Genomic DNA, 12,522 nt, shown 5'->3' with positions numbered 1-12,522 from the left:
TCTAAACCTATAAGCTCACCATATCCACCTTTCCCCACCGTTCCCGCAGGATTCCACTCGCTTCTCACATTGCCACAGCAGTGTCATCTCCTCCGCTCCCACAGGAGCTCCGTCTATGGCGTTCCTCTGGTTAACCTTCTTCAGTGTCACAGCTGTCCATTCTGCTCCCACTGGAGTCCAGTTTCTCTGGCTAACCTTGCCTTCACTGCCGCATCAGTGATGTCCCCTCACGCTCCTGCAGGAGTTCAGTTTCTCTAGCTAATGTTCTCCACTGCCGCAGCAGTGATGTGACCATCGGCTCCCGCAGGAGCTCAGTTTCTGTCTAACCTTCCTTAAACAATGGAACGGTCTGTCCTTTTTTTTATAATAATCTGATTTCTCTCCCTGTGGATATCCAACTGTTCACCGACGCTGCTCCCTCTATCTGTTTCGGGGGATTCTACCAAGGCCGTTGGTTCACGTTTACATGGCCCGCCCAGCTGTTAGACTCACCGCAGTCACTAACATTCTCAGCGCTGTTCGAGTTGTATCCTTTAGTGGTAGCAGCTTTCCTGTGGGGTAAAGAATGGTCCACTAACAGCATCATAGTGCACTGCAACAACGAAGCAACTGTGCATTGCGTCAACAAAGGCTGCTCAAATTCCCCCGCACTAATGCCTCTCCTAAGACGTCTTATTTGGATTGCAGCCTGCGATCAGTTCATCATAACTGCAAAACATGTTCCCGGGTCCAAAAATCAAATAGCTGACTCTCTCCGTTTTGCTTTCCAGAAATTCAGGTTGCTGGCACCAGACGTGGACCCATTCCCAACCTCAGTACCTCACTATTCAGACCTGATATCCACATAAACCACCCATTGAAACCACTTCTTTACGCCTCTCTTAATTCCATTCTTCAAGCTGTTTCACCCAGCACCCTCCAATCCTACTTAACTGCATGGAAGCATTTTAAGTCTTTCTACTTCACATACAACCTGCCTTTTCCCAATTTTTCTCTGCTCGCCATCACTTCATCTCAATCCTATCTCAACAGCATCAAGAACCTCAAAGCCTGCTCCATCAAGGGTTATCTAAGCGGAATCCAATTCTTCCACAAACTCATTTTTGGTTCGCCTTCCTCAGAGATAGCAAACTCTCAAACATCGATGCTCATCAAAGGCATCCAAAAAAAACAACCTACTCGCCCAGATGCCAGACAACCAATAACGTTAGACATACTTACTATATGCATCTCCACCCTCTGCCGAGGCTACCACTCCACCAACACTGCCCGCACACGGGACGCAATGTTCATAGTGGCTTTTTTCGGTTTCCTCAGATGCTCAGAACTCACCATCACTTCCAGCTTTAACCCAAAAGTCCACCCCACAATCACAGATCTAGCAGTGCTAGACAACGAAACCATCTCCTACTTCATAAAGCAAAGTAAGACAGATCAAACCAGGAAAGGCCATTTCATATACCTTTTCAATCTCTCATCACCAATCCAACCATACCAAACTCTCTCAGCCTACTTGCTTTTCAGAAATTCACAGACTAAATCCTCTTCCGACCCACTTTTCGCAGACAACTCCAACCACCCTGTCAGACGTTTCTGGTTTTAAAAACACCTTAAGTCTGTTTTGCTCCATTCAGGCATCCCAGCAGACCACTTTCCCAGCCATTCATTTCGCATAGGCACAGCAACCACAGCTGCCCAAAAAGGCCTCTCTCAGCAGCAGATCCAAGCACTTGGCCGCTGGTCATCGGAGGCCTTCGAGAGTTACATCCGCTCAAATCGTTTCCATATCAAAGAACCCCAACGAACCCTCATCAGCTAAATTCTTTTTGTCAACTTCTCATACACCCAACCCTACAGGCCACCACTCCTGCAGGAGCCACGTTCCCCATCCTAACTCGCTTTACTGCCACAGCAGTGCTATTTTCCACTCCAACAGGAGCTCAGATCTCTGTCCCACTCACCTTTTGGATCACAGTGTGAAAGCAAGTTGTTTCCAACACCACAGCAGCATCATCTCTTCCTCCTACAGGAGACCATTCTCCACCCAACTGGCTCATCGGACAGTTAAAAGCAAGTCAAAACCAAGTCTTTCTACTACAGCTAATCTACTCCGCTCCCGCAGGAGCTCCGTTACTCTGTCCAAACTTGCTCCACTGCCGCAGCAGTGTCATCTACTCCACTCCCGCAGGAGCTCAGTTGTATGTCCAAATTGTTTTGGATATTTAAAAGCAAGTTGAAAAGCAAGTTTGGTCCATTGCCGCAGCAGTGTCATCTACTCCGCTCCCGCAGGAGCTCAGTTCTGTGTCCAAAATTGTTTTGGATATTTAAAAGCAAGTTGAAAAGCAAGTTTGGCCCACTGCCGCAGCAGTGTCATCTACTCCACTCCCGCAGGAGCTCTGTTACTCCGTCCAGACTTGCTCCCCTGCCACAGCAGTGTCATCTCCTCCACTCCCGCAGGAGCTCCGTTTCTCCATCCAACTCACTTTCACTGCCGCAGCAGTGTTTCCTCTTCCGTTCCCACAAGTACTCAATTCTCCATCCTTTTGCATCAGATAGTTGGAAAGCAAGTCGAAAGCAAGTTTGATCCACTGCCGCAGCAGTGTCATCTCCTCCGCTCCTGCAGGAGCTAGTTCTCCATCAAACTTGCTTCCACTGCAGCGGTTATACCATTCTCTTCCGCAGAAGTACATCACGTACGACCATTCCCAGCCTACCATCTGAGAGGCACACCCATCCAACGTCATGACAACCAACTCCCATCCAATGTTACAAGAAGCCTTCCAGCGACTAACCCCTTCCCACGCCTGATACCTTAAGCTTTGCACTCCGCAAGTTTTTGGGGGGTCATCAGCATCATTCTGGTGGCTGTCCTGCATTTATTTGCAGCTTTTGGGGGAGTACTTTGGGTTCGGGCCGAATACTGAGCCCGGAGCCCTCTCCTCGGACAGCACGCCAAATACACATTTATTCTATCTGACTTATGTGTGAACTTGTGAAATGATGTTTCATTAACAAAGTTCGGGAGGAGCACGTTTAAATAATCAATCAATCAACTCGTCATCAAACAATTACCATGTCTACCCTATCAGCATGAGAGGAAGCATATATATATATTCACTCTGTCAACTCACCTAACATTCCTTGACAGTTTTCAGCATCCCTCCACCACCCCGACTCCTCACTCTTGGCTTGTTCTTTCACAGCCAGGAATACGGGGGGAGTACTCTGGGTTCAGGCCGAATACCGAGCCCAGAGCCCTCTCCTCGGACAGCATGCCAAATACGCATTTATTCTATCTGACTTATTTGCAAGTGTGAACTCGTGAACCGGATGCGCTCCTTTGCAGTCGTGCTGTCTGGTTGACTGAGTCTAACTCCATACCGAGTCAAGTCAAATCAAGTCACCTTTATTTATATAGCGCTTTTTACAATACATATTGTGTCAAAGCAGCTTCACAGTGATAACACAGTTAAAATAATACAACAAAGTTTGTTTTTAGAAGAAAATTGCGTCATCGTCCACCTTAAGTAAGGAAGATCAATAATATTGTTGAATATTAAATGTACTCAACTAAGCAAGCCAAAAGCAAAGGCAACAGTGGCAAGGAACCAAAACTCCATCAGGTGACAGAATGGAGAAAAAAACCTTGGGAGAAACCAGACTCAGTCGGGGACAGTTCTCCTCTGGCCAACGAGCGAACAGTGTATGATTATGATTCAGGTAGCATTACAGGTCAGAAGTCAGATTGGATCAGAACATTCAGAATATTTATCTAGTTTCATCTGGTTGGAAGTCGGAGTCATCATGCCAGTATGGAGACGAGTTTGTTGAGTGGGGTCTGAGTGTGCTTTGCAACACTAACCTGGTTCCAGGGTGGGCAGAGGGTGCGTGAGAAGGCCTGGTGGTGTCCCCGAACCACACACTGCTGCCCGCTGGCGATAGAGGAGGGGGACGGGAGTGGCAAGGCATGGAAGCATCACTCACTGCCATCCGCTCCCTTTTGAGACCCAGAGATAGAGAAGCTGCTCTTACTGAGAATTTGGGTACCACTGACTGAGACACCAATGGCGGAACAGAATTTGATTACACAAAAGATTCTCCGCCCGGCCCTCCACCAGGGAAGAGCAGCTGTGTCCAACTCTGGGTCGCACATCTCAGGCTGCTGAGACAGGTGGCGCCGTCTTCCTGCGAGGACTCAACGTCACAGTAGAGTTGGCTGTGACAGAGTTTTTTTTTTTTTTTTTGCAGGGGACAGACACCCTTGGTGACAAACAGTCGGAGGGGCAGCCACAAATGACTCTGGTAGCACATCGGGACAAGCTGCAAGCTTGGTTACCTCAGCCTGCTTCTGAACTGTGGAGAACTGCTGGGCACAGTCTCCAACAGTGTCGCCGAAAAAGGCCACCTCGTGAGATGGGAGCATCGAGAAAGCGAACTTTAGCGATGTCTCGCACCTCTGCAAGGTTTAGCCATGGGGCGCTTATGGACCACCAGGGTGGACATTGTCTGACCGAGGGCCAGCGCTGTGACTTAAACCACGGTCAGTCACTATGCGCAGCTCAACCCCGACTCAGAACTACCCTCGTGCATTGAGTGTTTTGGCCTTCCACAGACTTGTAGGATGGCCATCACATGCAGGGAAGAGGCAGTCTGCAATTAGCACAGCCGCCCCACCACCAAGGGTAGTGAGAGAGGAGAAACTTTTTCTGCAGATTTTGGCATGTTTGGCTTGCCATATTGGCGCCAATATGCTTCCATACTGCCAAAGTTTTTCACAAACATCCGGGCAGGCACGGAGGCGGGGCAAGGCGATTACGCGTCACACTGCGCCCCCAGAGTAGCCCGCGAAAGTATGGCTGTCAAGTCTGAATCTGATTCAGCATGACCACACCCACCATTATAGTGTGAACTCAGCATCATCTTCATTTCCAGAGCGTAACAGCCCTCTCTCCGATGGAGCGATCGACATCTGATCCTACCCTGGAGCCCAGAATGAAATGCTTGGTCCCTCATGAGAATGACCAGTAATCCCATCTGGAAGCTGCCAGGCATTCGAGACAGTGAACGTGGTCGTCAAACTTGATGGCACACTGCATGCTGAGCGCTCAAGCCCTTATGAGAAAGGCAAGGACAACCACGTGCCAACGTGATCATGCTCACATGAGAGAGCATAAACCACACATTCGAGATGTGCTAGAGGAGTGAGGGGCCCGAGGAGGTGATCTCGCCGGGGAACGCTCACTGTAATCCTCAGATCACCCGTGCTATTAGCCAAAGTAGCCCTTTTCTGGTGGCCACCAGAAGAGGAACTAGATCGGGGAATAGGCAAAGGGACTCCACCTCATTTGAGGCACTTGAGTCTCGACCGTGCATCTAGAGCGGCGAACAACGCACGCTGGGTTGCCATGCCGTGTCAGCTGGCAGCTCGATGGCACACGCACGCTGAATGCTCAAGCCTTTACGAGAAAGGGTAGACGAACAACATGCCGACGTGGTCATGCTCAGATGAGAGAACATGAACCACCCACGAGCGCAGTTTCAGCATGCTTAGGCCCAGGCATGTGAAACAGTGATCGTGGCCGTCAAATGAGGACAGGAAACGACCGCATCCAGAACCACACGGTTTGAATGACATCTTAAAAAAGACGCAGTGTCAAACCGTGAATGCTCTTTTAGGAAACTGCTCTTTTCTGGTGCTGAAGCACCCAGGGATGGCCACGGCAACACAAACAGGACGATAGTGCAAGCCTGCTGTGAGCACTCACATTCTCATTGAAGGCGCAATACTGTGAAAACAGCTGTTTTGCCGGCTGTCTGTGAGATTGCGGCCAGCGCTGTCTGCGCTTGTAACACCAACACCAATTTGAAGAGGCGTTCTCCTGAAGAAGCAGACTCGTTTTTTGAAATTAAAACACTCTCAGATAAAATTGCAGAGCAGGAACAGCAAAGATGCGACACAATTGTGCAATTATCGCATGCCAATGTGCATTGGCTCGTTTAGTTTACACTCGAAGGGGATTGGTTTCTCAAGCGAGATCCCCAGTTCGTCACAGTCAACTCTGACGAACGTAGAGAGTGACTGACGAAGGGGAACTGATGCATATTTTTATATATTTCTATATGTAATCAGGATTAATGAAAACTTCCGGACAGGTTCAGGAGCTAAACTCTTAATGAAGAGGAATAAACACCTCTGAGCTATGGCCATTAACTATCTCAGATCATTTTCTATTAAAGTTTATCTTGAAGAATAAAAGAGATTAGTTTTTTTTTTTTCCAATGAAAATTTCTTTAAGAGAAAGATCAAACCAAAAATGAAAATTCTGTCATCATTTACTCACCCTCAAAGTATTCCAAATCTGTATGAGTTTCTTTCTTCTGTTGAAAATATTAAGAATAATAAGTGTTCTTAATATCATTTGCCCGGAAATTAAACAGGAAACATAAACTAAGGTCAGGGGAATTTTTGCTATGATCAGTACAGTTCACTCTCCATCCAGACACAGGCCGTTCTTTAAAAGCCACACAATATCACTTAACTGGGCTGAAAACTTGTTGTACTAGTACATGTGTATTTGATAGTAAGTTTATGATAAATCATGAGCTGAATTTGATAAGTAGTTACCAGTGAATTAATTATGATGTGCCCCCTCAAGATAACTCATGACACAGTGACTACGTTTACATGCAACCAAATAATCCATTAGTAATTGGATTGACAGCTCAATCGGCCTGAAAAGCCTTCATGTAAACACCTTAACCCTCTGGGGACCAAGGTGTTTTTGGGGCCCTTGAGAAGTTCTGACATGCCTTGACATTTGTGCTTTTTTCAGTTATTTATAAACATGTTAATGACAAAGGTGTAAATTCACTCTATATAGCACAAACAGGGCTACCATAATATGCAAGCAACTTGTATGTAGATGTTTGTATTTTTAAGAGAATAATGTTTATGCGTGGTTATTGGAAAAAATAAAAATGAAAGTTGCTGAATTAAGACCACAAAACACATATTAAATATGTGTCCACAAGACTTTTGACCAATGGATGTGGTCCCTTTGAGTTCTAGCTTCAAAATTATATGAAAATAGTCTTGCTTTATCGTTCACAAAAAAAAAATACATTGATTTAAATGGTGTAAAACAGGTTTTGCTTGGAAAGCCAATATGCGAGGGGGAGGAGTAGTTCACACCATCCATCCATCCATCCATCTTCTACCGCTTATCCGGGGCCGGGTCGCGGGGGCAGCAGTCTAAGCAGGGATGCCCAGACTTCCCTCTCCCTAGACACTTCCTCCAGCTCTTCCGGGGGGACACCGAGGCGTTCCCAGGCCAGCCGGGAGACATAGTCTCTCCAGCGTGTCCTAGGTCTTCCCCGGGGTCTCCTCCCGGTGGGACATGCCCGGAACACCTTCCCGGGAAGGCGTCCAGGAGGCATCCGGAAAAGATGCCCGAGCCACCTCAACTGACCCCTCTCGATGTGGAGGAGCAGCGGCTCTAATCTGAGCTCCTCCCGAGTGACCGAGCTTCTCACCCTATCTCTAAGGGATCGCCCAGCCACCCTGCGGAGAAAGCTCATTTCGGCCGCTTGTATCCGGGATCTTGTCCTTTCGGTCATGACCCACAGCTCATGACCATAGGTGAGAGTAGGAACGTAGATTGACTGGTAAATCGAGAGCTTCGCCTTGCGGCTCAGCTCCTTCTTTACCACGACAGACCGGTACAGGGACCGCATTACTGCAGAAGCTGCACCGATCCGCCTGTCAATCTCCCGTTCCATCCTTCCCTCACTCGTGAACAAGACCCCAAGATACTTGAACTCCTCCACATGAGGCAGGAGCTCTCCACCAACCTGAAGCGAGCAAGCCACCCTTTTCCGACTGAGAACCATGGCCTCGGACTTGGAGGTGCTGATTTTCATCCCAGCCGCTTCACACTCGGCTGCAAACCGTCCCAGTGCATGCTGGAGGTCCTGGTCTGATGAGGCCAACACGACAACATCATCCGCAAAGAGCAGAGATGAAATCGTGTGGTCCCCAAACCCGACCCCCTCCGGCCCCTGGCTGCGACTAGAAATTCTGTCCATAAAAATTATGAACAGAACCGGCGACAAAGGGCAGCCCTGCCGGAGTCCAACACGCACCGGGAACAAGTCTGACTTACTGCTGGCAATACGAACCAAGCTCCTGCTCCGGTCGTACAGGGACCGGATAGCCCTTAGCAAAGGGCCCCGGACCCCATACTCCCGGAGCACCCTCCACAGGCCGCCGCGAGGGACACAGTCGAATGCCTTCTCCAAATCCACAAAGCACATGTAGATTGGTTGGGCAAACTCCCATGAGCCCTCCAGCACCCTGTAGAGGGTATAGAGCTGGTCCAGTGTTCCACGACCGGGACGAAAACCACACTGTTCCTCCTGAATCCGAGGTTCTACTCTGCATAATGACTCTGCCTAATGAGCCATCCTTTCAGGTGTGACACTGACTGAGCCACAATACAAGGACAAAGGATGTATTTAGAAGAAGACTTATATTGACCATTTAAGATTTTGCTTACATCTCTCTTGTAAATATGTTTTGCTATTTTATTAAAAATGTTACAATTACAACAATAATTACAATTTCAACAATATTTCAAGTGTACTCTTTCTTTGTAAAAAAGAAAAAGAAAAAAAAGATTATAGGCCTACATTTTATCATATGTATTCATTAGTTTGAATATAGCCGCATTGGAACATCTAACATCTTAGTCTATGACTTTATTTTTGACAAATATATATATATATATATATATATATATATATATATATATATAACGTTAGATATGAGCAGAAATTGCTAAACAAAAGCTTTTTTATGTGGCAGTATATTTTACAGTAGCCTAAAAACTGTACCCAAATCTAGTCAACAAGTGACTGACTGTAGCGTTGTTTTTATGAAATATTAGGGCATATAAATGCTAATTTGCAGTTTAATACATTGCTTGTACAAATACATTTTATTTCAACATATTCTAGTCGATTTTTACTCATCTCAGTAGGCTATAGCAAAGCAGTTTATTCTTTCACACACAGACGCGCGATTTATATTTAGGCTAAACAGTCTTTACAAATATGTACCCTTCATTCATCTCACAGAAAGGCGAGTCATATTATAGAAATGCGATTCATCTTTTTGCGGTTTGCATAGGCCTACACTAACGTTATTCCATAACGTTATTCCACACGTGAGAAAAGAAAACAGCCTACCTCACTCCTCAGCGGGATCTGCTCCTCATATCAGGATATATTGTTCCTCATATCAGCACTGTTCTGAGGAATCTTTTCTCCATAAGGTAGGCTATATTATGCCTCACTCGATCGCGACGCGCTTTGTTTACAGCTGATGTGGGCGTTTCACAGATCTTCAATAGTTCTCAGAATTTGCGTTTGAATAGCACGCGCTCTCCGTGGGCGTGTCACATTACTGTGAATTAGCTCGTAATGAGGTCGACTGGAGTCGCTCTCTTTTTATACAGATTACAGAAGCTGATAATATTTGTTTTTTATATAAATGACTTCATTTAACAGATGCGATCTCAAGCTTTATGCCCGTGGGTCTGTTTGCCTGTTTGACTGAATTTTCGCGGAGTTATAGATCATTTTCGAACGCGTTTCAAATGGGAGTTTACGGATAGAGAGAAGGCAGAAATCGCATCATGTTAAAGTTTCTTTATTTGTCAAAAAGCAAAACACTTTATTTTTATTTTGAATATACAGAAAAAAAATAGAAACTGAACAGGATCGATTGATGTATAACACGAAAACTAAAGATCAAAATTAACAGAGCATTTTGTGTTTATTTTTCATTGCTAAAAAAAAAAACGAGCAAAACGCGCCGGCGCGTTTTTGGTCCCCAGAGGGTTAATCGATCCAATTGAAAGGGGGGGGGGGTATTCCTTTTCTAATCCGATCGAGAGAACATGTAAACACTTGATTGGATTGAAAACCGAAACTGAAACGACTGCGCATGTGCAATGACGTAGAACTAGCTTAATTATGTATGATGCGCGGGTCTTCCTGTTGAATATAGGGTCATATAAATGAGTGTCTCGTCCTGTCATTATAAAGTTTTCTTTTCACTCAGCGTCTGTGAAGTGAAGCAGGACAACATCCAACCAGTCCTTGTTTCAGATTCTCATCCAGAGACGATTGGTTTTAGGCACAGGGAGAACCGTAAAAGACAGAGAAGTGACATTGTATGGGGCTGGGAGAAACCCACCCAAATTAGGTTCGGTTAAACAGGCGAATAATAATTTTGGTAAATGTGTAAGCTAGATTTATCCCTATTTTTTCCCATCTTCATGGACACCACAATGATTTCCCTCATGTGGAATATTTTTCCTTGCAATTACGTATGGTTTGCAAAAATGGCAACTGCTGTATCTGTGTGTAGATGAGAGAAGCAAAGTGTATGTGTGTTGTGCACACGCTCCATTATGGCCAAGCATGCGCTCTTAAAATAGCATCTGAACGCGCCACTGAAAACGGAACACGCCTCCTCTTTTCGCTGAACCGCCCCCGGGAGCGCAAGTTCATTCCCTAATTTACCGATGTGCGTCTGTCGAGGGAAAAGTCCACTGTGCGTCGGGTGCAAAATAGGAATGATGCGGTGTACAAAGTCTATTGCGCTGGGTGCAAGATAGGGCCCTATAACTTTCAACACACTCAAATGCAGTTTAGTATGATGTAGACCAAGTGAAACAGCGCTGCGTTACCTCACAATTTTTAATTTGTTACATAAACTGAACAGTTTGAGTATTAATTCAGCACTTGCAGGTAGTTCGGTAGAATGCAATGTCCTCATTCCTTTATATCCACGGGACTCGCGTGTGACGCTGATATCTGTCTCTCATTAGCAATTGCAACATGTTAAAAAACTTAATGTATTCACTCAGCCATTATTTCCCATAAACATTATTAGATCCATTGGCATGATGACAAATTCCATGATTCCGCTTATTCACTGCGTCATCAACCTACGCCTTTGTTATTGTAAGAGGTTAGAATTAGAATAGAATAGAATTCAACTTTATTGTCATTGCACATGTCACAAGTACAAAGCAACGAAATTCAGAATTAGCGCCCCCTAGCGGCAAAAAAAATAACTTATTGCAGCTTTAATTCCGGTATTAGTACATGTTTATTCATGTACTGTTATTGTAAAGTGTTACCAATATTTTTAACACGCTAACATTGACAGCACTAAGATGCATCTCAACTGCGGAGTAGTAATATTGTGAGATGTAAGATCACCACCAGAAATAAAGAAATCCCATAGGCCTAATACGGTATTTGATCTTTATTTACAAATGTATTTCTCTTTCAGGTCCTTTGTTGCTGCAGCTTTTGCGATCAGATTTTAAGCAGAAATACGCTTCTGTATTTGCAGACGACACTGTGGCTGATTACATATACCATGTGAATGCACAAACGGCCAGGTAAACTGTGAACCCGGGCAGAATACAAGCTATTTTCTGACCTAACAGACAGAGGTTAAAATAAAAAAAAACTTTTACAAATCTGTCTTGTGATTGGGCAGTGGTGAGACAGCATTTAAAACCATGACAATCCCATATGGATGGCCTCAGCACCCCATGATGGACCGTGTGGAGATGATCAGTCCCTCTCTTCCCATGACTTTCATCTATGGATCACGTTCCAGCATAGATGGCCAATCAGGAAAAGCCATTCAAGAAATGAGACCTGACTCGCACACAAAAATCATAGTGAGTTTTATTCCATTGATCCATTGATTTTATTTCCCCTCAAAAACTCTAAACAGTAACAGTTTTCTTTTTAATTCCTTCAAGGTCATCCAGGGTGCAGGTCACTATGTATTTGCAGACCAATCAGAAGACTTCAACCAGGCTGTGCTTAAGATATGCAATAATGAATAAATAAAGGAGAGAAAATATGAGTCAGGTGTGAGTTAAAGGAGGATCAGATGAAGGTGATAAGGGAGAGATAGATGCCTGAAAGGTACTCTTTAAGAGGAAAAGGAGGCAGAAAATATGAAGGAAAGGAAGGAGGAAAAATTGCATGATCATTTATGGCTTTCTACAAATGTGCATTTAAAAATTAATATGTATACATGAATAAAATTGTGCTCATGAACTATATTTAAAATGCATCTGCTATATGAAAGTGTGATGGATTTTTAAATTAATCATAACTAACATTTGTTTTTCTTGCAGGAACAACATTCATATGCTTTTAAATGCTTCCCCTTTTGGTGAAAACTTTGGCTGTGTGAGTGTAAAAATAACAAATATGGGAAATGAAACTAGACAGATGTCTAAACTTGAAACCTTGTGATTATGAAGTAACAAGAGGGCTTGTCTATGAAGAACCAATCAAATTGTAGGGAAATTATGTAATGTTTCATGTCATTTTTCCTATTCTATAAAAACTGTTGTATTTGTGTTTACTGGTGGGATTCTCAATGAAATTTGCATGAGATCCTCCGGCCATGATGTATTCTTC

At 44.8% G+C, this 12,522-nt stretch overlaps 1 protein-coding gene across 1 annotated transcript in view; it reads left to right on the top strand.

The window, feature by feature from the left end:
* Positions 1-11,936, top strand: part of abhd5b (abhydrolase domain containing 5, lysophosphatidic acid acyltransferase b) — a gene marked incomplete at both ends in the record, with an annotated part of 43,890 nt that extends 31,954 nt beyond the window's left edge. Inside the window, 3 exons of the mRNA XM_081376534.1 lie at positions 11,366-11,477; positions 11,579-11,765; positions 11,850-11,936. Of these exons, the coding sequence (XP_081232660.1) occupies positions 11,366-11,477; positions 11,579-11,765; positions 11,850-11,936 (386 nt within the window). The remainder of the gene's footprint in view (positions 1-11,365; positions 11,478-11,578; positions 11,766-11,849) is intronic.
* Between the last annotated feature and the right edge of the window lie 586 nt (positions 11,937-12,522).

The sequence above is a fragment of the Scardinius erythrophthalmus genome (genome assembly GCF_964197995.2).
Source record: "Scardinius erythrophthalmus genome assembly, chromosome: 10".
In the NCBI taxonomy this organism is placed as follows: domain Eukaryota; kingdom Metazoa; phylum Chordata; class Actinopteri; order Cypriniformes; family Leuciscidae; genus Scardinius; species Scardinius erythrophthalmus.
Note: the sequence above shows the minus strand (reverse complement) of the source record. Positions and strands in the feature narration are given on the sequence as shown.